Consider the following 26,645-nt stretch of genomic DNA (forward strand, 5'->3'; position numbering starts at 1 on the left):
AATGTTACTAACCTAATAAAGATTTTTGTTTATAACATTTGTGATTTGTTTAATCCTCTATTTTGCACGCCTCTGTTCGAATCAACTCGGATACACTCATTCGGAGTGTGTGTTTTTCTGTTAGTCGCTACCTCCCCATTTCTTGATTTGCCAGTTAATTAAACTGGTCGTGTATTGGTGATTGTACAATGTCTCAACTGTGATGTATATATGTTGTGGTTATTTTGGGGCGAATATATTGAGTTGCGTCCCTTCGACCATATCTGATAATGGTTGGTTTGAATACACACATCATCCTGATTGTTTATCTTGGTGCAATCGTCGTGCACTTCGTAATGGTCATGATTATAGTTGTTTAAAAATTGGGGGCTTATTCAAACACAGACACCTAACCTCGGGTAGATTCTGATACAGATTTTAAAATCCATCTTCATGGGTTACTGCGTATCATCTTAACTCGATGACTTGGGGTATTGCTGATGCATTCAACCACTGATTTGAATGCCTCTTTAACATGCCGTCGAGATATGGTTGACATTATGCTGGCTTAATTCTCTTTCATACTCGCCACAAATACCAAGGCATGTATTCAATTGTGAAGTTCTTGGCAAGGGAGTTTATTATGACTGACTGACTGACTGAGGTTGGTTTTACGCCGCTTTTAGCAATATTCCAGCAACATCACGGCGTGGGACACCAGAAATGGGCTTCACACATTGTATCCAGAGTTTATTATGAAATATACCGATACACATTCCATCAAAATACCTCACCTCATTGCAAAAACGAAAGGAAGGGAAAGAGAAAATGAATAGAATTTTTACAAATTAGGGGTAAAGAAAACCGAACATCCGCCCCAGACCTCCTTCTTCAGACTCGGGTGATCATAATTAAATCTATACACATGAAAGTCCCTGGTGGCTCCCGTACATCAGTTGAGCAAGTGATGATCGAACTTCCAATATCTGAAGTAAACGGAAAGAAAATTGTATAATACTTCAAAGTGACTACATCTTCATCCTTTTGTGACACATGAAACAGAGTTCAGATATTGGCACTGTGCACCTATGTGTGATATAGAGACTTCCTCTTACACGTGATCAGCCAGCGCCAATGGCCACAGGTTTGCCCCACTGCTCCTCGGCACTATGTTAAAACTTTACCAGTTCAACTTTGACTGACTGACTGACTGACTGAGTTTAGTTTTACGCCGCATTTAGCAATATTCCAGCTACATCACGGCGGGGGAAACCAGAAATGGGCTTCACACATTGTGCCTATGTGGGGATTCGAACCCGGGTCTTCGGCGTGACGAGCCAACGCTTTAACCATTAGGCTACCCCACCGCCCCCTTCAACTTTAACAGGTTTGTAGCATACTAGTGTTTCAGTAGTTAGAGAAAATCTTACCATGCCTCTCAGTTCTTGATCAAACTCAGTATGTCCCTGACAGCGTCCCCTGGTCTTGTTGTGGTGGCTGTAATATTAACGTTATTTCATCAAACACGACTTTGTTGAATAACAAGCGATCATACAAACATATTCAATAACCATAAGATATCTTTACTAAAAGCAGAGTCCCTTGTACAACTAAGACTTTATCATACGCATGTCTTTATGATGACTCATGAAACAGTGACAGATGTTGCAAAAAGGTAACCCGTCACAAACACATGCAGCGGCAGGTCAACTGTTAATTTAGGATAGGTATAAGAACATAGAGTAAAGGTCCAAATCGGAAATATTGTGACTCATCCGCCGAATGTGGAAATATATCCACATGTCTACCCAAAAAAAACTATTTCAAATCTTTGCTGATTTCTTCAGGGTTGTAATCTTGACCAAAAGACTTGTTTGGAAGGAGTTGCATGAGGCTTTGAACACACCTCATTTATTTTGGGCACTTGCAGGCCTATTAACGTATCATTTTGAATATTAAGTCTGACTCACGTGATCGACGCAGCAATGGCCTAAGACCTGTTTATACGTTATTTTACGCCACAATATCAGTGGCCTGAAAACACCTGATTCGGTCGGGGTAGTTTGAGAAAACAGTCAGAATAGCTTCTTTTGCCTCATATACGATGACTGCCTGTGATGGAAGGTTCACGGTGTTCACCTATACCCCAATGTCCTCTAATCTGATATATTCAAACTGTTTCATACATTTCTTGTGTCCTTCCTACCAACCGAATCATAAACAACCGCCCTTCGAAATTTTCCAGTTTTCCTACATCCTTCTTCCGTCAGCGTATCCCACATTGATATATTGACCCTTTTAAATGTCTCTGACATTTACAAATAATGTCCCTTCTACTGATAAAACGTACTTTGCTTTTTAGTCGTCGAAATCATTCGGTCTTCCGCAGCAGTTGCCAATGCCTCCGTCACGACTGTCGCTGCTAAAAATGATATTGTATTTGATTAAGGTAATGTGACATAAGGATTCGATAGATCTTTCAGTTCTAGCAAATGCATTGTATAGCAGTACTTAAACATCCTAACATCCAAACAGTTGTTGTTCGTGTTGTCAATTATTTCGAATAATACCCTTCAGTTTGCATGTCATTTGCGGGACTTTAAACTTTATTTGATCCGACACCAAGTAAAGTTGATAGAGATTGATCGCTTAGTTGGTAGAAAGGGGGTTTTCATGCAGTTACTGCAAGTAACACGTAACCTACAATGTCTTAATGTTCAATATATTTTGAAGTTATCAGTGAGTGAGTGAGTGAGTGAGGTTAAAGTACAACGTCACCTCGGCAATATTTCAGCCATATGGTGACGTGAAACGTTTTGCATACATAATAAATATAAATTGTCAAACACTCAGACCCTAAAATAACTAGAGTATCACAGATGTTTTGGGGTTTTTTTATTTACGAAGACAATACAACATAAAAACAGGCTATAGGTTGCCAACCATTGAAGGTAGATCACCATACTAGGGACCATGGGGACAGTGCTGAAGTTGTCATAATGTGAGTTAGTTTGGTTGAAGTATTATTTTCTGGAACAAACGCTAAACACTGCCATTTTCTTCCTCTGTATATCCTGCATATAATTGATGTAATACTGTTACTACACACTGACACTCCGCTTTTAATGGCAACTCATTCTGTACTTCATGGTGGTAATTCTTTTATCTCGAATAACATTGAATGATCACGTAGGATGTACGGAAATTACCGATGTTTTGCAAATGCAAATCGATGGAAGGGAGATAACTCTAAATCTGTTTTTCTTGTCAGCAAAATCTAGCGATGGCTACAAAAACATTTTTACCCGTGATTCAAACAATTCAAAATTAACATTAAGGTGTTCGGTAAGATAAATACGTTGTCCGAAGGGCGAGGGAAACATGAAAAAAACATCGAGGGTACGTCAATCCATGCCCCCCTCGTGACCAGTGAACAACTTATAATGTATATTTGTAAATGAAAACAATATGTTCAAACAGTTGGAAAAACAATGAGCCTATCAAAACAGCATCCCCTTATCAAATTACACATCATTCAGCCAATTATCTCCCGGGGTTTCATCATTTACACCACGCGCTTATTCCGAACCCTTCATGCTATTTTCAGACATCAACATACATATCCGGAACGGTCATTGTGATGAAATGTCTAGTTCCGACTTCCTTCATCACGTCTCTCCAAATAAAAGTTTTTATGCTGTATTTCATTTACCCAAATGATCACGTACACTTTGAGCAGGACTGTAATATCAGATCCCTGAAGATCCGGGTTAGAATTGGTCTTCAGTAACCCATGCTTGTCGTAAGAGGCGACTGATGGGATCAGGTGGTCAGGCTCGCTGACTTGGTTAATGCATGTAATCGTATCCCATTTGCGTAGGTCGATGCTTGTGATGTCTGTCACTGGTTTGTCTGTTCCAGACTCGATTATTTACAAGCCGATGGAATATTGCTGAGTGCGGCGTTAAACAACAAACAAAACACTGTGACATGGCTTTATGTGTTGTGTCCAGCTGGGATGTGAGTGTGGGTCTAGTTTGACGCTGATGTAGACACATTTCACTTTCATCATGGAGAGTCATTGAGTGATGCGCGTCTGTGGCGTTTGCAACTTTTTAGGAAACTCACAGGCACGCGTATGGTGCTAAGGAACCAAGATACATAATAGAGGCCTCTCTGGGATTCGATATCAGGATCATAGGCTTAACGCACTACCCCTTAGACTACAGTACAAGCAGAAATTATTGAGAATTTAAAGATTGTACATTTTTATATTTTTTTTCACTCATTACTCACGTATTAAATGTGAATATTAGCAGAACAGAACTCAGAACACAGATTCAAAGACAGGTGAACAGTTAGTATTTTGTCAAAGTCACCATGGGCAGCAATGCAGGCTTCAATGCGGCGGGGCATACTACTGATCAAAGAAGTTAGAAAGTCGTGGTCCATGCTGTCCCAATATCGGACCACCTCTTCTTTCATTTCAGCAATATTTGTCAGATTTTCTTATTGACACTTTCCTTCAAAAGTCCCCAAACATTTTCTATTGGATATAGGTCAGGGCTATAGCTTGGCCAATCTAATAATGTCATATTTTGGGTCCGAAACCAGGCCTGTGAATGCTTTGAACGATGTTTTGGGTCGTTATCCTGCTGGGAAATCCAAAATTTCCATAGAACACGTGAGCAGATGGAAGTAAATGTCCCTCGAGAATATCGGTGTACCGCTCACTGTTCATATTCCCTTCAAATACAAAGGTGTTTCAGTTTGTTTGGTCCAGAATTTCAGTGTATTAGTAAACAGCCACACAGATCTTTCATCTGAGAAAATCACATTGTCCCAGTTAAAATATCTATGTTGTAAGCACCAGTTCAACCTTCGCTCCTTTTGTTCAGGTTTCATGATCGGTGATGGAATTCCTCGACTTTTCTTCCAACCCATTGCATGCAGCTCAGTTTTAATTGTCTCCTTACAGACAGCCAAAGTACCTCTATCAATCAAATCCAGCCTTAAGTTTTCTAAACTCCTTTGTTTGTTTTTTGAAACAAAAATACCAAGCCGCCTGGTGCTCAATGCCATATCCATTTGCAATATTTTTCAAAACACGATAAACAGTGGACAAAGGGATGCCTGTTCCACTTGAAATCACTTTAGCTGATCTGATGTCCTTGTTATAATACTCTAAAATCAACTTCCCTCTTCTCTAAATAATCCATTCTGAGGATAACTGAAAATGTCGTCTGCTAGCAAGTAAACAAAGGGGTATAACTCTTCACAAAACTAATGAAAAAGGATTAATGGAGTTGTCTCTCTTGAATGAAACCAAGCACTTAGCTGGTCAAGGTTGTTTATACTAGAAATCCAATTTAACATATTCCTAAAATTCTCAATAATTTCTGGTCATACTATAAGTACTAGACTTATCATAGGACCATCGAACGGACTTACTGCCAGGTTATGCAAATATACATACCAGCGAGAGTTTTAGACGTCGATCTTTCTGCCTGATCTGTGTGGGTAGTGGATGTAGTTGCGGTGATCGTCGTCAAAGACGAAGACGGATGCGGAGCGATATCTGTAAATTAAATCATTACTATTTCCCAATTCTCCCATTATTTTTAAATTTTAGATCTGGGACAGCTTTAAACTTATGGTAACCTCACTCACTGTACTGTATGACATTTCCATACTTTGTCAACACGTGTTTTTTTAGATTTCATTGTTTACGTTACAAAACAGTTTTGGTTTTAAATTAAATGTTCTTACAATAATTTAACTACTAAAAGATGGTTTCGAAACGTCGGACATAGAGTCGTATATTTAACCCACAGAACAACAGAAAAAAAAAAAGGTCGCAAAGTTAAATGCCTACATTCTGGAAACAGGTTATGTCTATGACAAGAGAATGTTAAGATTTGTCAGCTAAGCACGGGTTTGTAATCACAGGTTGAACTCATAATTTGAATCGGGAATATAATTGACTCATAAGTATCGCTTGGTAAGAGACATTCCAAACACAGTCCTACTTGATGTTGTGGTTTCTCTGCCCGACGGTGACGATAACGACCTCGTCTCAGACGCCGTTTTCTCTGTAGCAATTCCTTCTGAAAGTGCAGTAGATTTTATATTTGAAATAATGAATAATGAAATAATATGTATATCACTGCACGTATTTGTCCAGTACATGTTAATTTTCAACAATAACGGTTCAATTTTGGATGAATTCATAGATCAGAGAACAGAACCCAATGATTCCTATCCTGAGATCCTCGTCAATGCCATCCCATCAATGTATTTCCTTTACATTGCTGTTACTGAATAGTCCCGAATCAGACCTTGTGGTCTTTCTAGTCCAACATTGCGCTTGTCTCGAACTACGGATAACTCGACACTATCAGGTCCACACAGGTTCACTGTAATATACCTTGTTGAGGATAAACATCTGGAACCTATACTCGTAAAATGTAGAGAACGCTACAAATCCTTATTTTAAATCCAACTAGGGTCCATGCAGGTAGCAAAGGTACTGTTAGTCCCCATGGTCCTTAGTATGGTGATCCACCTTCAGTTGTTGGCGATCTATAGCCTGTTTTTATGTTGTATTGTCCAAATAGTGCTATCAGTTTTAACTTTCTACACTAGTTTTAATTCTAATTGTGATATTCTAGTTGTTTTACTGTCCTTCGTCGACAGTTTTTTTAACATATATTCCATTTCCATGTCAAACATGTTCTCGTCACGATATGGCTGAAATATTGCCGATGTGACGTTAAATATTAACTCACTTACTCACTTTCATAGTGCAGCGGTCACGATATGCCTGAAATATTGCCGATGTGACGTTTAATCATAACTCACTCACTCACTCATAGTGCAGCGTTCATATTGATATACACACGTAAGGGCATTCTCTCTCGCTACCGGACTCCATATGTGAATCGAAGAGCAGTTGTTATCCCTAGTACACATTTAGATACACTCAAATGCTTTTAAAAACGTATATGGTTTGAATTTTGATGCAAAATCAGTAACCTACCAAACCTCTGCCTCGGGATCAGCGTTATAAGTTTTTCATCCTCAAGGTCTTCAGCGAAACTGTCCGTGACGTCGGTTGTCGGCGTCAACGTGTGCACGGCTGGGTCTGAAACATATTCAAGACATGACTGATTGAGTGAGCTAAGCTGAACTGTTTCTCGGCTTCATGAGAGAGGACATTTACCCTTTGTGAAATCCACGAGCCACGCTATGGTACTGAAAGCGCTAGAACTATAATCGGGGCAAACGGGATTCGAACTCATAATTATGGGTTTTGGGTGAGACGAGGGGCCCCAGCTCTTCACAGGGAATTGCGGCGCCTTAGACGACTATATCACCAGAGGAAATGAACTGAGACCAGGTAAGCGTTGACTGGGAGAGACCATGTTACCATCATAATACATCATGTGTCTGGCACAGACCTTGTTACCATCATAGTACGTCGTCTGTCTGGCACAGACCTTGTTACCATCATAATACATCGTGTGTCTGGCACAGACCTTGTTACCATCATAATACATCGCGTGACTGGGGCAGACAATGTTACCATCATAATACGTCGTCTGTCTGTCAGAGACAATGTTACCATCATAATACATCGTGTGTCTGGCACAGACCTTGTTGCCATCATAATACGTCGTCTGTATGGGGCTGACCTTGTTACCATCATAATACATCATGTGTCGGAGACAGACCATGTTACCATCATAATACATCGTGTGTCGGAGACAGACCATGTTACCATCATAATACATTATGTGACTGGCACAGATCTTGTTACCATCATAATACATCGCATGACTGGGATAGACCATGTTGCCATCATAATACTTCGTCTGTCTGGGACAGACCATGTTACCATCATAATACGTCGTCTGTCTAGGACAGACCATGTTACCATCATAATACGTCGTCTGTCTGGCACAGACCATGTTACCATCATAATACGTCGTCTGTCTGGCAGAGAACATATGTTACCTTCATAATACATCATGTGTCTGGCACAGACCTTGTTACCATCATAATACATCTTGTGTCTGGCACAGACGATGTTACCATCATAATACATCATGTGTCTGGCACAGACCTTGTTACCATCATAATACATCGTGTGTCTGGTACAGACCTTGTTACCATCATAATACATCGTGTGTCTGGCACAGACGATGTTACCATCATAATACATCTTGTGTCTGGCACAGACCATGTTACCATCATAATACATCGTGTGTCTGGCACAGAACTTGTTACCATCATAATACATCGTGTGTGGGGGACAGTCCATGTTACCATCACAATACGCTAATTTGACTCATAAACAGCAAAAACATTTAATGTCACAGTACCCTGATATTAATGAGTTCTTAATGCTTTATATGATTAATGACGGTGCTGTTGACGATACGTTTACATGGGAAATCAATCCAGTCAATTTGTTTGTCTCTTTCCTGTACAAGGACGAATTACGAAACATTGATGAGGTACACAACCTGTATGCTCTCCGGAACGCATGGAGAAGGTCTCGCTCTCTTTGTCCTGCTTCTCAGCCTCAGTTGTCAAAACAGGCGTTTCGTGGGTTAACGTCACCTCTGTAAGAGTGAAACATGCAGAATACACATATCTACGTTGTATTATGTACAAGATCAAATCAAATTTCAAAAGAGGCGACCAACAGCAAATAAATGCCACAATGAAGGAATAACTGTACACTGATTCTCTCATTTGCGTGAACCCTCACTAATGATTCTATTTCATCTGCGAGTTTGTCTTAATAATGATTCACTTACACTCTGTGTGTACCCGTTCGTAATTATTCTCTTATCATCTTGGTATACACCTCAATAATGCTTATCTTAACATCTGCGGGGTTGGTGGGGTAGACTAGTGGTTAAAGATTCGATTCTATTATAATCCGAGTGTTCACTCAGTAATGACTACCTTATCATATGCATATAACCCCAACAATGTTGCTAAGTATTGTGGGAGGTAGGGTTGGGGTGGTGTGTATGTTGGTTGTTGCCAGGGGGAGGTCAGTGAGCACCTACCTGGTGTAATCGTGGAAAGCAATTCATCATGCCCAACATCCTCTGCTGTGTATCCACTAGAGAACTCAGTTGTCAGGGCAGTGTCCCAGGTATTGATGGAGACCACACGGGTGCTCCTGTCCTTGACCACACCACATGATGTATCCGACGGAAAACAAGATGACAATTCCATCACTTGGTTCTCGATCCCACTCAAGGTTTGTTTCAAACGAACATTTTCTTCACGGATTTCATTGAAACTACTTTTGAATCCATTAACACTGGTCTGCAGAGACTTGATCTGCCGAGTCAGCTCTTTTGATTCTCGATTGGACTTGCTCACCAGCGCCATAACCCCGACCAACTGGCGATATGTCCAGTTCAAGTGAACCTTGATCAGTTGATGTTGACGGTACATTCGGTTAATCCTTTGGTAGTTGTAGTCGTCGATGGCGATGTCCAGCACACCAGACTTCAAAATGTCCAACAATTTCTTTTCAATGAGATTTGGCAGCGTTTCACGTACAACTCTGTTCAAGAATTTCCTTTCAATGATGTTGTGAAAAATCTTCATTTCGTTTTTCCATTGCGCCCGATGTGCATAGACTGCATCTTTAAGACGGGACAATTTCTTGTACACAGGTCGAAGCTTATGCCCATTGATAACTTGCTGGGTCGTCATGATGATGACATAAACTAGCAGGCATTTCACATCCATGGCTATCAAGTTAGTGCATACAAATGACAAAATTACATTCACTAAATATTGAAGAACAAGGAAGTTCATTTAACACTACGTATTGCTAACTTTCATTGGTCTCCATGGCAGTAAAGTCCCAGCAACAATGAGCTTTTGTTTCCAAGTATGTTCTTCCTGATGTCAATACCAGTTAACTTGAAGCACTGTGTATCCTACAATAGGCATATTTGATGGGGAGGCCGCTTCCCGTATTATGCAGTGGGGAATGCATGTACTTTACACCAACTGATTTCATGTCATCCTCATGTTTTGTTCAACACATTTATAATTCCAAAACAAATTCGAAAACACAACCAAATATTCTTCTTGGTAGTACTTGAAAACGCGATCTCAAAAAGTCGGCACTGTAACGACAAACTTTAACATTTGTTAGTGAAACCCAAAATGTGTGCATAATCATTCAGTTTACATTTTCTTCGAAAGGCTTATAATCATTCTATGACCTTTTTCTAATTATGCACAGGAAAGTAGGTGTAATCTAAAGAAATGATTTGCCTTTCCTCACCGCGCAGCGAGTGAGTGAGTACGCCGCTTGTAGCAATATTCCAGCAACATCGCGGACACCAGAAGGCTACCTCGCCGCCCCCACCCAGTAGCGAATGGTACCCGGAAAGATTAAACATGTTACCTTCTAGTGCCTGACAGGGCAGGGCATCCATCCATCCGTCCATTCATTTAGTGCCTTGGAAGAGCCCGTTGGTCTTCAGTAACCCATGCCTGTTGTAAGAGGAGTGCGTGAGTGAGTGAGTTAAAATTAAAAGTCACATCGGCAGTATTTCATCCATATCGTGACTATGAAAGTTGTAAATTTGTAAATGTATACATGAAATAAAAACAAGCTTATATACTTACCTGTCTCCGAAGGACATTAAAATAACTAGTCTATCACAGATTTATATTTAAACCTAGCATATAACCATAAAATACTATGGTCGTAAGAGGCGACTAACGGGATCAGGCGGTCAGGCTCGCTGACTTGATCATCGTAACCCAGTTACGTAGATTGATGATTATGCTGTTGATCACTGGATTTTCTGGTCCAGACCCGATTATTTGCAGACCACCGCCATATAGCTGGAATATTGCTGAGTGCGGCGTAAAATTAAACTCACCCACTCTTACGACTCTTTCAATGGCATTTCGAAGGAGGAGTGTTTATGGAAGTCAACTTCTGTAATATGAGGAATATGACGTTTCGGAGTATATACTCATCAGGTGAATGAAAAGTAGGAAGTAGACAGCTACATATATGCATGTGACATGTTACACAATTACACCTGCATTTGCTCCTGGCTTGTATTTATCAATTGCCTTTGCCAATCTGCGCAAATTAACTACTGTCTTCGCACATGTACATATATATTTAACTCCCTGCTTCCTAGCTTTCATACACCCGAGGAGGGAGTAAATATGTACCCCGAAACGTCATGATCCTCGTATTACAGAATTTGACATCCATAAAATTCACCTTCTGAGAGAACTGATAAAGGACGAGTCTACTCTGTTCAGATAATAAGTGAGTAAGTATACTTTTACGCTGCCTTTAGCAAATTTCCAGCAATATCACGGGGGTAGACACCAGAAATGAGCTTCACACATTGTACCCATGTGGGAATTCGAACCCGGGTCTTCGACGTGACGAGCGAACGCTTTTACCACTAGGTTACCCCACCGCCCCACAGATAATAAAGACGAAACTAAGTCTAATTTAGCGAAATATCAGCTATAATAAACCTAACGTAACTCCCCGAGCAGTAGTATCACACTGTTCCTTGTTAGGATGTGGGGCGGTGGGGTAGTCTAGTGGTTAAAGCGTTGACTCGTCACGCCGAAGACCCGGGTTCGAATCCCCACATGGGTACAATGAGTGAAGCCCATTTCTGGTGTCACCCGCCGTGATATTGCTGGAATATTGTTAAAAGCGGCGTAAAACCAAACTCAGTCAGTCAGTTGTTAAGGATGTCCGGAGTTGACAACTGATTGGAGAAGAGCAACATGACACAGAGTTACAGACTTATGTGAGTACGTGAATTACTGTAATAGATATTGTAAGCACTTCGTGTCGAAAAGGAAGTACTTACGTCACCACTTGACGTATCACGAGATTGTAAATTTTTAAATTTCAATTCAATTTATAATTAATTACTGGAAAACCCACCAAGCTGGCACTTGAGTATACGCATGGGCTTTCAATAATTGATACGAGTAAGGTGGCAGACTGCAACATGTGTAAACAGCACATAAATAAATTTTGAAATAATCTTTGCTATTTCTGGAATAAGACCAGTTTTATAACAAGTACATATTGGCAATCCGTAGATTGCTTGTCTGCAGTTGAAACAATAGTGACGTCACAGCTATATTTAGTCACTGCACAAATGTTCGACGAGACTATAGACAGTCCTGTTTGGTACTGATGTGAAATATCCCTGTGTATACTTGATCATGACATGGAGTGAGTGAGTGTGTTAAAATATCACGTAGCATCGGCATCAGTTCAGGTAAATAGCGACGAGACAAAGTCTACCATGACATGGATGTGATAAGGATTCAGTCCTTAAACACATTGAGACTATCTCCCAGCGGTTTAAATTAAAACAGCCAGGTTTAAGTAGAGCTAATATATACTGAACATCATTGAAAACGCACCAGTCTAAAATTGTCCATATTTTCATCAAGATGGATTTCAGCATGACAATTATCAATGAATATATTTAACATGAAGTCGAAGGGCATGTCCAGTTGAAAAAATACTTTAGAAACAAATTCCTGTCCACAGTATGACTCTTAATTCCAAAATGCATCAACATGCAGCCACGCCATGAAAAAAGCGCGAATTTCATTTTGAAATTATACTGACTGTGACATTAAAAGCAGGTGTATGAGAACCAATTCTCATTGCTTCACTAACGATCGTGAAACGAGGACAGAGATGCCGAGGTTAACACCTCACGAAAGAGAACGTGCACTAGGCATGATTCAGGTTGGCACCAGCAGCAGGGATATTGCTCGACAACTTGGACTTGGCCACACCACCATCGTTAGGCTTCATAGACGACATCAGTAGACAGGCAGCACCCGTGACCTTCAATGACCTTGGCAACAACGTGTTACGACGCTCCATCAGGATCGCCATATTGACCATGTCCATATCAGTGATTGAACACTGCCGACTGCCACGACTGCTGCACTAGTTCAAGGTTGACGTGGGGGTCATCAGCGCTGACTCCATGCTCGACGTCCTTACGTTGGACCAATTCTGACTGACAGACACCGTAATGAGCGTATACAATGGGCTAGCAGGCATTTTCAGTCAAGGTTACAACAATGGCATGGTGTGGTAGTCACTGACAAGTCACGTCTTCATCTACGTAATGCTGACGATTACGTGTTTGGCGTAGACGTGGTGAACGTTATGCTGATGAGTGTGTGGTTCAGACAGACCTTTGGGTGGTGGGAGTGTCATGGTCTGGGGTGGAATAAATTACAATCACAGGACTGCCTTCATGTCTGTCAAGGGAGAGTTAATGCCCTTTATTACCGTGAGCAGATTCTTCAGAATCACAGCGTATCTGTCTTCAATCACCACCAAGATGTCCATACTTTTCAACCGGACAACGCACGGGCACACACAGCAAGACTTTCCATGCAGTATCTGGCCCAGCAACACATCCAGGTTATTCATTGGCCAGCACAGTCGCCAGATGTATCCCCCGTGAAACAGATGAGAAACATCCGGGAACTTGAGGCTGCACTACTGCAGAAGTGGAATGCCATCCTCAAGAACTCTATTTGGACGCTTATTGACTCAATGAGGAGACGTTGAACTGCATGTGTCAATGCAAATGGCGGTCACACGCGATATTGACTTTTCGATTTGACCCCACGTGTGTTTGATCCTTTCTGACTGTGGAACATTTCAATGAATGAGCGTCTTTTCTGTGTTTGTTGTTTTTGTCCGTCGTCCATCTGTTATTATCCACTCAAAAAATATCAATTCCTTACAGTGTGCTTTTAATAATCTGAACTTTTATAAGTGGTGCGTTTTCAATGATGTTCAGTATATATACTACTCACTCTTTGATAAGGATCACAAAAATTCACAACTTTACTTAAACCTAGATTTAAAATTTGAAATTGTATCAATTTAAAACTGGATAAATAATAATATGGTAACCCCTCTTTAGGGAGACAGCCACTTTATTCTAACCATATGCACTTGATACCTGAGCAACCATAAAAATGGTTTTCATGGCACCAAACAACCATTTTGCAAATCATGGAACGAGTCACTGACAAGTACACAACACCTGTCAATAGCAGGTATGAGATCCACAAGATGAAATGACATACTGAAACCAAGGAACCACGCTTACAGTAAGCTTAGATATTTAAACCAAATTTGGCCCCACATCATAGTTTTTGTTGAATCCATGATTTGATCCTTAGCAATGTGTGAATGTATATATATCGTAAGCGATTACAGCGAAACCCACCTGTAAATGCTTGTACTTTAGTTTGACTAAATGTATACGTTATGTGACCTATAATGATCCGCCTGAGAATATATCTTCAGCAACCCATGCATTATAAAGTGGTCAATTTCGCTGACTGGGCTGATACATAATGTATTCGAATTGCAGAGATCGACGCTGTCGATGCCAATCAGTGGATTATCTGGACCAGACTCGATATTTACATACAAAGATGCTGCCTACGACGGTACACAACTTGCAAATCATACTTTGAAAACCGAACAAAATGACACCAGTATCATTGCGTTTCTCATCTTCACTGCCATGATGTGAAAGCGTCTCAACATTTCGTTCAAAGTGACAGTTAAAGGAAGGGCTTCAGGGAGTGACTGAGTGAAACTCGATATTGTGTCGGCAATATTACAGTCATATATCGATGAAAACAAGGTAATCATTTTAAAATATCTGTCGACAAAGGACAGTAAAATACGTGACATGACAATTAAGACAAGAAGACAGTAGATTCAATAATTCATTCTTACCAATTACAACCAGGCTGTAAACCACTAACAAACAAAGTTTGACCAACTTACTGGGGATTAAGGGGGCTTACAGTGCGGCTTCAGGGACCACATGAATTTTAATGGATCCTATAGCAGCGATGTTTGGCATTTCGACAAGACTACTGCTTTAGACGTTGTAAACGTCCATGTCCACAAGTACCGTTACGGTAGGCCATACAAGGTAATTGTTTTGTCTCCTGTGATGTACTTTCTTCAGAATCTATACGTTGTTTTCTGTTTTGTTTTGTTTGGGAATCTAATCTCTCTCTCTCTCTCTCTCTCTCTCTCTCTCTTTCTCTCTCTCTGTGTGTGTGTGTGTTTTGGGTTCTTTGGCTTTTTTTTGTTTTGTCGTTGTTGTTGTCGTTGTTTTTAGTATAATGTCTTTCAGATCTGACGTGTCATAATATTACAGCCATGCTGGGCTGGTCTGTATTAACCTCTCGCCAACACTCTCTCATAAGTGAGAACATAACTGTGAAATACGTTAACTTTGTTGTGAGTTAGTCAAGTACCACACTGAGACGGTGTAAAATAATATGTTGATATGCTGTGAAGTGTTGATTTAACAAAAATGTATAAAAGCAGGAACATTCCTCTGAGCCCCGCAGGTTTAATAAAGCTAAGGAAGTTTGTAATTACATTTGATGGTTACAATACACACAGGACGTCACTCCCCGATGGCTTGCACATTATATATTAAAATGAATGTACAGTTACTTGTGTGTTATCCTCAACTTCTAGTGTATGATGTGTGTGGAATGGTCATTGTTTAAATCAACCAACTTCAACGTGTAACTAGCCGACTAATGTATGAAAGGCTACAGTACAGTTATTAGATATGTTCTTCTCTTTCCTAGTATCTACAGTGTACTTCATTGTTAGCGTAGCTAGTAATCTCAAATATCTAACGTTTATTGTTTATTGGCACGTTGTGCAGTAAGATGTAAGGAATAGGGTCTTTAGAGGGAGAACATTTGTACGTTAAGATGGGTATCTGTACTCCATGCCCTACACACTCCTCACATCCTGTACTACTTCAGGTTGTCCTACACCGGTGCTCCTTTAACTTTCACCCATCCGCACCTGTTATTTGGTAACTGTTCACCTACCCCATCAACCTCTCCAAATCGGGTGCCTCTGCAGTACCTACCTACCTAAACACGGTACATCTTCAATGTCCTACATAATTCACACCTCAACAGATTCAGATATGGTATCTTTCAAAATATACTCTTCAAAAACAGTAAGGGAACCTGAACCTGGATAGGAAGTATAAGCGTTTACAAACTTTTCAAAGACAGAAATCTTATGAATGCACCACCATTTCTCTTTACCACCACCCCTAAACACAACGCATGGGATGCACGTGCACAACGCAGTAGCCCCATACACGTGCATGGGATGTCATTCTTGAATTTGACCTTTTCAAGAAGGTCAATAAATGACTGCTGACCATTAATTTTGCCAAACATTTTGCATCACACAATTGTTAGTATTTGTTTCTAGCCGTTCCTTTTTATTTTATTATTTTTTATTATTTTTGATTATTTTTTTATTTTTGTTTTTTTTGGGGTGGGGGTGTTATTTTCATATCAACATTGATTGACTCCGATATATCTCCCAATAGTTTCAATCGCAAATTATAAATGAAGTTCCCCTACATTTGTTAAGGCGGTACATCTTCAACATCCGGTAGGTCTTCACCACTCATCTCCACCCCAACACTGTACCCCTTCAACTTGCCTACACCCGCTACGTCTTCACCATCCTCACAACCCAAGCGTGATACCTCTTCAAAGTTTCTCCCGTGTCATCACTGTTCCCCTTCAACGTGCCCACACCCGCTTCTCTTTCAAATTGCCCGTCCCCGGGTGCCTCTTCACTACCCCAATCCGGCACCTCTTCAACGTCTCCGCACACTGTACACCTTCATCTCCCCCGCAGTCGCCTGGTGTGATGTTCCTATCTCCTGTCCAGATTGACATGACCATCAGTACCCATGATCAAGAACGTGCGCAACGTGACACTTCAGCCGTGAGTTAAGCCCTGTATCCATGGTGGGAAACGTCAACACGTGCCCTTGTGTCCTGTCATTGTTTCAAACAGATAAACGATAACGTCTTAATAAAAACTTATTAGATCGTTAAAATGAGATCGAAATGTCAGATTTACTAGTTTGCATATCCCGGTTCGCTATCTGAGAGGGGGCACGCCAACACGATAATCCCTTCGATCCATATCACTGTGACTGATGGCTCTTGTTCCTGTACAATTATGCATACCGGGAGAGTTACTGGCAAAATATGACTGGATTTCCTCTGTGTGCAGTGAAAGGTACCTTAATTTCCGAGTCAGGGCCAATGTAAGGAAATGCTTGTATCTCAGTCTCGTCTAGACATGATAATCTTTGAAATAAATCTTTATTCTACATTCATAGGCACAACGGCTGGGATACCAGACACACACGGGTCCCGCTAATAAGACTTGAAGGTCAGCAACTGGTCTAGAAATGACCATTCGGGACACTAACTCAATGAAGGTTTCAGACTGGACGCCCCAATGTCATAATGTTGTAATCTAGACGCCCAGCAGTACATTCAGGCTGCATCCAAAGTTTACTTTCATGTTGATTGTGTCCATCCAGGCCCTGGCACGTTGATACTGTAACAGTAAACTGGAGAAAATAACTTGAGTAAATAACACAGAAAAGATGTTAAAAAATAGGAGGTTTGGTGTCACTAAGAGGAGCAATTGGATATCCGGCTTTGGGTGACGAGAGTAGAGGAGATGGACAACAGCAGAAGAATATCCATCTACCTACGTTCAGTATAGCAAACTGTTCGGTGGACAAGCTGAATTTAAGAAATAAATAGCATATACAATTTTATAGCTTCGTGGTGGTTTTCGATATTTTTGAATATTTATTTTATTGTCGAGTTTTTTCTCGGTTAAAATTTGCTCAATAGAGAGAAACTTGAAATAACAAGAAAATATAAACTACAAGAAAAACCTCGAAATGTCGATAAGAATAAGAATGCGCGGAATTGGATTCATGGGATGATGTTAAACAAAGTTTGTTTGATAGTTTGTTTGTTCAACGCCGCACTGAGCAATATCATGATTTTGTATTGCAAAATTAAGTATAGTTTATTTTTAAGGTCAGTGTTTCATATTTTGTTACAACTCAATTTGACATGTGCCCACGGTATGTCGAGTGTTCCTTGTTGTCAAGGTGTCGTGAAAACCACTGTCTATAACATTTTTGTATGCTACTGTCAAGTATCGTGCCATGCACGGGTTACATGTGTGTGAGTGATTGTCAAGGGGTCGTACCATTGCCACGCCCTTTGTGCAATATTAGAGTTCGTTGTTCGTAGGGGTGTCTCGCTCTGCACTTTTTTAACATGTGTATTGTTATCGTCGAGATAAATCAAACTCTTTCGGTATCATATATCATATGTGTTCGTTCTGTCGATGTCTCTCACGATTCACTTTGGGTAACACGAGTATCATTAACGTCAAGATGCCGTAACAAGCTATTTGGGTAACATATGTGTTCGTTCTGTCGATGTCTCTCACACTGCACTTTGGGTAACACGAGTATCATTAACGTCAAGATGCCGTAACAAGCTATTTGGGTAACATATGTGTTCGTTCTGTCGATGTCTCTCACACTGCACTTTGGGTAACACGAGTATTGATAACGTCGAGATGCCGTAACAAGCTCTTTGGGTAACATATGTGTTCGTTCTGTCGATGTCTCTCACACTGCACTTTGTGTAACACACGTATTGATAACGTCGAGATGCCGTAACAAGCTCTTTGGGTAACATATGTGTTCGTTCTGTCGATGTCTCTCACACTGCACTTTGGGTAACACAGGTATTGATAACGTCGAGATGCCGTAACAAGCTCTTTGGGTAACATATGTGTTCGTTCTGTCGATGTCTCTCACACTGCACTTTGGGTAACACACGTATTGATAACGTCGAGATGCCGTAAAAAGATCTTTAGGTAACATATGTGTTCGTTCTGTCGACGTGTCGTGCCACACCCATGTTAGTTGAACACTGTGTGATGTAATCCGAGTCATAAAATCCCCTTCGCGGATAAAAGGGCTATCTTATTACAGTCTATTTCCGAATTTGCTATTTGTAATTACATTGTGCCTTATAAATGCAGACTGTAATCGTCTGTGAAATAACCACGGTCGCGTTTATCAATATGTAAGTATTGAAAAGATACTTAGGATTTAGAATTTATTTTCCACAGTCGCACAGAGATTGACGTAAGCCTATCCTCATGTGCCACCATTGTTCATTATTTCACTCTGTTATGGCATTGACTGGTTGTTCCAGACAATTGGTAGGGCGGTGGGGTAGCCTAATGGTTAAAGCGTTGGCTCGTCACGCCAAAGACCGGGTTCGATTCCCCACTTGGGTACAATGTGTGAAGCCCATTTCTGCTGTCCCCCGCCGTGATATTGCTGGAATATTGCTAAAAAGCCATACTCACCAGACAGTTGGTAATGTTCGTATATTTTCAAAGGAATTACGGGGAACGGTCCATAAATAAATATATTCAATCTTTGGCATTCGAATTTAAACGAAAGCACAAGATAAGAATCTTACAGAAAATTTCAAAGACTTCTTAAACCGGAAACATACCTTAAGATCTTGAAAGTTATAGTGATATTTAGACTGGGTTTATCAGAATTACGAGGTAGAAAATAGGGAATGGTAAAAATGAAAGGACTGCTATGCTATGTAAAAGAGACCTCTAGAAATGGTACCGATATCCTACACCTGTCACTATATCTAAAGTATCCAACAATCTTAAGAAACAATGTATTGAATATTGTATTTCCAAATTGATGTAATACTGCATGTAACATCAAATTGTGATTGTTATGGTATATTAGGTTTCTTTATATTTGTTACCCTGGAGACCGGAGACCTAAATTAAAATAAATGTTCTTCTCATTAATCTTTAATCTACACGGGACACAGATTAGGATCAAGCAAAAAAAACGATGGGAAACTATTGTAGCTTCAGTGGTTGTGTGTCAAAATATTGTGACACATAAACCAAGCGAATTTATTGCAACGGGAGCTCTACCAAGATACCAATGTACCTTCATTCACGAACACACTCTGCAGTAATCTCAGAACCACTCTCTGCCAAATACCTTCTCGGTGTGTCATATTTTTGACAAATGAATAATTTATCTAAATGAGACAAGATGCCTGGTTGTAAGAAGAACGAGGAATGGTTTAGTAGACTTATTCCATTACATGCTCTAAGGGAATGTTTATGCTTCAAGAATAAATATTCAGCGTTACAGCATTATATGAGGAATGTCAAAAACTACTGGAACACGTATAGTCCTAGTGTTATTATTTTGTCGTCCCCGGGGTCGGTGTGAGGTCCTCCGACCCCGTGTACCATCTGCTGAAATGTAACAGCAAGGCACACAGTCACAGAAGCAACAGTGTTTTCAATCGCCAAATAACTGAAAACAGACCCGACGGCGATAAATTAAAATCTAATCCAAAAATAAGACCCAATGGAAAAAACACCGTGATGAAATGCTTTTTTTCGGGTGAATGTTTTTACACTCTTTAAGTGCAACAGCCGTAAATATCGTAAGTGTCATTTTGATTTAATGCTTTTCCTCAAATAATCGGAAATTATTTAGAAGTAGAAGCGACAAGACCCTTTCCACACTCATAAGAAATCTCTGCCAAAAGCAGAGTCGATTGTACAATTGTGACTATATAATGAGCAGATATCTGTTTCAGCAGGAGTTCAGCTGTATGATGTTTGTTAACAAATCGGGTCTGAACCAGACAATCCAGTGATTGGCATTATGCGATACGATGACAGAGCATGAGTCTATAAATCACTATGAAATAGTGATGATATCAGGTGTTACTTGTGTCCCCCGCCGTGTTATTGCTGGAATATTGCTAAAAGCGGCGTAAAACTAAACTCACTCACTAACTCTTCGTTATATAACTGAGATGCAACCGATATGAGATAAACTACACATCATTCACTCACTCTATAGTAAGCAACCAGAGGGCTGAAAGTGTGACAACCGATCCAAACCGTTAGGGTTCGATCACGCACCAGATTAGCCAGGCTCGTGCCAGTCCCAATCAAATCATTCATTCCCTGCGTATACGTAGATGCCGACTTTGTACAAACGTTGACCTCTAATACTTGGTCGCAAGCTGCACAAACCTCACGATCGTGTCCTTGATGACCACACGGGGACATGCAACATCCACATATTTCGATCACATGGTGGTTGGAGTGAGGTTCATTCTTTATATAACAGATAGGCACCAAATGACCGTACTACTGGCATATTTGTGTACATCTTGTCCAGTCGAACTCCACTCCAATTGGATGTGGGGTAGCTTAGTCGTTCGCTCGTCACGCTGAAGACCCGGGTTCGATTTCCCACATGGGCACAATGTGTGAGCCCATTTTTGGTGATATTGCTGGAATATTGCTAAAAGCGGCGCAAAACTAAAAGTAGCCATCACTCCATACCCGTTCACGTCCACTCCAAACTATCCTACTAAAGGTTAGCTAACAGGAGAAAGGGTTAACTCGTCTGGGTTCGTTTCTCCACATAACCCGACCTGGGTAAAACCATATTTATTATTATTAACGCAATTATCAGGACGGTCGTAGATATATTTCAGACATGATTCTAATATTACCGTACATCCCTTTAAGTGGTATGACAACAGGGTGATTGATCAATCGCCTGTGGCGTATCATCACAAAATACCAACTGTATATCCACAAGGCCAACCCGGGTTAGAATATTGATCTTCAGTAACTAGGGCTGCGCAATATAACCGGTTTACCGGTACTTACCGGTTCAGACATGAAAACGATACGTATTGCGATACGCTGATCGAAAACCGGTATTTTGACATGCATTCGGAAAACTTCGTAACACTCGGAAATCTTCGGATATTTCCGTTTTTTAAAATGTTCCGTTCCTTGTTTCATTTGTGCCAAACATTATTTACATTTTTATTTTGTCATGATTAAAAGTTTTTATTAACGTCTAATCAAGCATTGTCATTTTGCTGCGTTTTTGCTTTATAAATCAAGCATTAACTCGATTTGCAATACATATCGCAATACATGCTTTCGCATCGCAATTTATCGCAATATGAAAATTCCTTGCAATACCCACCCTTATCAGTAACCCATGCCTGTCGTAAGAGGCGACTAACGGGATCGGGTGGTCAGGTTCGCTGACTTGGTTGACACATGTCATCGGTTCCCAATTGCGTAGATCGATGCTCATGCTGTTGATCACTGGATTGCCTGGTCCAGACTCGATTATTTACAGACCGCCGCCATGTAGCTGGAATATTGCTGAGTGCGGCGTAAAACTATACTCACTCACTCACACGCAAGACCACCACAACGTCGTGGTCGGAATGTTATATTGCGTGAAGCGACGTAAAATCCTGACGAATCTCTTGCCAACACATCGTCATGGTTGCAAGCCGGACGCCCCGCACGTGTGAAGGAAGCTCTGAATAAAACCATGAATTAATGTGAAAAGCCGCAGGACATAGCGATCAACAAATCCATATCAACAAATAAACAAAAAACAAATACCGTCCGTCCCTCTGTCCACTGTCTTTCTGTTTCCGGAGCAGAACTCCCAAACCGTTGACTATTTATTGTTGAAACTTGTTTCATAGATCGGACTAGGTGAGGTGAAATGAGTTTTAGCGTCGTACTTAAGAATATTTCTCTCATATGACGGCATGTGTGTGCATGTGTGACTGCTTGTATTAGCCCAGACTTAGGCTGGTTTTATAGTGCTAGCTCACTGAGATACCATGCCACAGTTAAACATGAATACCCCACTCAGACACATTATACTGACTCCGAACCGACCAGTCCTTGTTGTGCCCATTAATGCCGAACGCCAGGCAGGGACCAACAAGCACCATTTTTAAACATCTTTTGGTATGACGCGACCGGGGATCGAACCCGCAACCTTCCGTTCTCCGTAGATGGAAGTAGTGCCTTAATATGATTTGGGATTTTGAAATATACATAAAACAGTGTTAATTGTTTCTTCAAGGATATATATGTAAGTAACCAAACTCACATTTTCGATTTGTCCAGGACCGGGAGGTATGTTATCACGTTTGTTCACAAATTAGCGCTCTCTCACTGTCTATATCAGTGAGTCAAATTCCAGGTGTATATTCGGGGCCTGACGTCAGTCTTGTTCAAACTCTGACGTCAGGGCTTAAGCTCGCACTGTGCCAGCTCCAAGTCAATCAGCATCAATACTGACCCGTGAAGATCTGGGTTAGAATTGGCCGTCAGCAACCCAGACTTGTTATAAGAGGCTACTAACGGGATAACGTAGTCAGCCTTGGTTGACACATGTCTCCGTATCCCAGCTGTGTAGATCGCAGCTGATGTTGTTGATCACTGGATTGTCTGGTCCAGACTCGGTTACTTACAGACACCCGGAATATTGTTGAGTGCAGCGTTAAACAACAAACAAAAGAGAAAATGCCGATACTGATATCTCATATACAAAACAATCCACTAAACGTAAAGGGGTATGACAATGTCTCCCTTTTCTCCATATTCACCTCAATAGCGTTTGTACTGTTCCAGATCTCTTATGTTGTTTATCCATTATCACGGCCAAATATTCGGTCGCAGGAATCTACCTGGCCAGGATTTGGGTGGTCTGCTATACCTGACTGTGTCATGCCTTCAACTACTGGTGGCTGTATCCTCAAAGGGGGTTGAAGTAGCGTAAAATTATTGTCCTCCTGAGAGGGTACGTAAGTCCCAAAAACTTTCAATGTAAACTTTTCACGTACCAGGTTTTTAAAGGTAGTATTTTTGTTGTTTTAAATTTCGGCTAAATTATATTACAATCGCCAGCAGCTGAAGGGATGGTGTAAATCCAGCTAGGCTCCATGAAGGTAGCAAAAGTAATGTAAGTCCCCATGGTTCCAGTATGGTGATCTACCTTCAGATGTTGGCGATCTATAGCCCGTGTTGTATTGCCGTCTTTAATTACACTGTTTTAGTTTTACATGCTAGATATATGTTCATATCTGTGATACTCTAGTATTTTTACTGTCCATTGTCGACAGGTTTAACTCTTCACAATGTTTTCATTTTTGTATTGTATTAATTGTTTTCTTCCTGAAATATTGCCGATGTGACGTTAAATATTAACTCACTCACTCACTCAACTACTAGTTGGATTTGTCCTGGGACGTTGACGAATAATCAGTCCCACAACTGCAACTTTCTGTACGAGGCTACTATGGAGGCCCGTGATCCACCTGGGTCGGTGTGGGCATCAATCTAAGGGAGGCAACTTATGTTTCAAATATTTAAATTTTATTTCGTAAAATCTAGGTGTGCGCTCGTTTTCAGATTCGTATACAGTGTGTTCTCTTCTGAACAAGTGCTGATCATATTGTTTTGGCAACTTCATTAAATCAAAAGGAACACAATAATCCGCTAATCAACACCTATGCACCAATTAGCCCTCATCGAAATTTCTATCAGTTTTTCGTGCTGAGAGGCATTGCATGTAACGTGTATTATTGAAACGCAATCTCGCAGTGTTGAAAAGGAAATGCCATGTAAGTGGATTAATTTTATTCAGTATACCGAGAGAAGAACAGCTGCACAGCCGGAAGATACATGGAGACGTAAGCGTGAGGTTGGCCCACACTGGATCTGGAAGAAGACGTCCCAAGCAGTCTTACAACGCCCACATTGTCAAAGGTCCTTGGCAATACGTTTCAGTTGTCATGGGATTGTGTGGTATGTGCATTATATACTGATATGTGTTTATATACTGCCATACAGGTTGTTTGTGGAAGCAACAGAACCAGGCATTTGGTTAATGGAATGTAAGTGAATGAGCTAAAAGTTTACATCGCATCGGCAATATTGCTGCCATATCGCGACTAAAGCAATTTAGTTAGTTATTCAGACTTCCAGACATCCAGATATCCGGACAACATGTGAGAAAATTGATAAAGGAAGTTAGACTGTAGATAGGAAAATGAAGCTCTTGATTTTACCGAGTTCTTGTTAAATGCTCACTCAACAAGGTTAAAGTTGGGATATCACATATTATACATTAATATATGCTGTATGCTCCCCAGGGAGTGGGCAAAGTATCGGAAAGTACGATAGTGTCCTATGACCGGGGATAGCAATGTACGTAGCGCCGTGAGCAGGCAATGTGCCTGGATATGAGCGCAATATAAGCGGACAATTACTATTACTATTTAATATCAGGCACAAACAATAAATAAACTACCCATGAAGATCCTGTTAGAGCTGATCCTCACTAACCTGTCCCTGTGGACATGGCCAACTAACAAGGCCGTGTCGCAATCACATAGACAGTTTCTCTCAGACAGCCATAACAGAGCTGATATATTGCTGGACTCGGTGTTACACAATGACACGAAGAAAACAAAATGACGACACGTTGGTCAATTTTCAGCTTCGGTATTGACACTCACACAATTCAGGTGCTTCTTAGAACAAAACAAAACATAAAACAAACAATCTATACGTCTGACGTGTAAAAATAGTAAACTCTTCCATATAACTATGACTGAGTGAGTTAGTTAATATTTATCGTCACATCGGCAATATTTCAGCCATATCGTGACGAGAACCATTAATGATTATATCATATGTCAATAAAATTAGAAATTAAAACCTGTTGACGAAGAACAGTAAAATATTTAAAGCCGACAAATATAATTAACATACGTCAGTGTTCTATTGATAGGACGATGAGGTAGCCTAGTGTTTTAAGAGTTCGCTCGTCACTCCGAAGACCTGAGTTCGATTCCCCACATGGGTACAATGTGTGAATCTCATTTCTGGTGCCCCCCGCCGTGATATTGTTGGAATGTTGCTAAAAGCGGCGTAAAACCATACTCAGTCACTCACTCATACTATTGATGGGTCACTGGAGGCTCGTCTATCCTGGTTAAGCAGGGAGTGGTCCAGAGCCCTGCCTCACTAAAAGTAAACCTTTAATCTGTTGACGTATGACATGCATGTGTGTCCACCATGCGCATTGACGGAGGCCCGCCACCTTTACATCACTAAAGCGCTAAGCATCAGTAACATACTGCTGTAGAACTGGCGACGTGTGGTCTTTTCCACTGGAGACGTCGGCGTCGATGTTCTCGCAGTTGAACCGTTTCCAGATAGATATCCGTTGCCATTTATGGTACAGGCTGTGAGGGTTGCTGGCTGGAATTAGCGTCAGAGAATACATATATTTTTCTAACTGTAATTTTCCCGGAGGCATGTCAAACCTGCTCCGGAACAATGAATAGAGGTGTTTTTCTTCTGACTCCCGTACTTCTTAAGATTGCACCTAGTTGAAATGATGGCCTGGGTGTCTGGCCGCCTGGCAACCGTTGTAGTCATTTTCCTCGAATACGTCCTGCTTTTTGCATATTTCGTGCAATTCTTTCAAAAATTCCTTCTTTGCGTTTCTCCGAACATTTTAACATACTCATTCTCTGTTTCAAATCCAAAACTTCAGTCAAAAGCTTCCTTTACAACCTTGATGGTTTAGTCATTTACAGATAGTTCAGGATCTTTATAGGGTAAGTATTTTCTGCAAAAAAAAGTTGTTTTGGATATAGACAATTTAAATCTGTTCTCAGGGCACCATCTATGAATTTTGTTGAGGCAGATTTGCAACTGTCTCTCAATGGTTTGCATGTTCTTA

At 40.7% G+C, this 26,645-nt stretch overlaps 1 protein-coding gene across 2 annotated transcripts; it reads right to left on the reverse strand.

Annotated features, from left to right (window-relative positions):
- Positions 1-731: 731 nt before the first annotated feature.
- LOC124268035 (location of vulva defective 1-like) lies at positions 732-9,809 on the reverse strand. Of its 2 annotated transcripts, XM_046703041.1 has the most exons (8): positions 9,063-9,808; positions 8,508-8,606; positions 7,019-7,123; positions 6,009-6,086; positions 5,456-5,557; positions 2,330-2,401; positions 1,410-1,476; positions 732-965 (listed from the first exon to the last, which is right to left on the reverse strand). In XM_046703041.1, exons 1-7 carry the CDS (start codon positions 9,757-9,759, stop codon positions 1,418-1,420), a joined length of 1,212 nt encoding a protein of 403 aa, XP_046558997.1. In that variant the 5' UTR covers positions 9,760-9,808; the 3' UTR covers positions 732-965; positions 1,410-1,417. The 2 variants fall into 2 exon arrangements, with proteins under 2 accessions (XP_046558997.1, XP_046558999.1); XM_046703043.1 differs by lacking the exon at positions 8,508-8,606 and having other exon boundaries at positions 9,063-9,809.
- Between the last annotated feature and the right edge of the window lie 16,836 nt (positions 9,810-26,645).

This window comes from Haliotis rubra, unplaced genomic scaffold (genome assembly GCF_003918875.1).
Source record: "Haliotis rubra isolate DU_JTF1 unplaced genomic scaffold, ASM391887v1 Scf1357, whole genome shotgun sequence".
NCBI lineage: Eukaryota > Metazoa > Mollusca > Gastropoda > Lepetellida > Haliotidae > Haliotis > Haliotis rubra.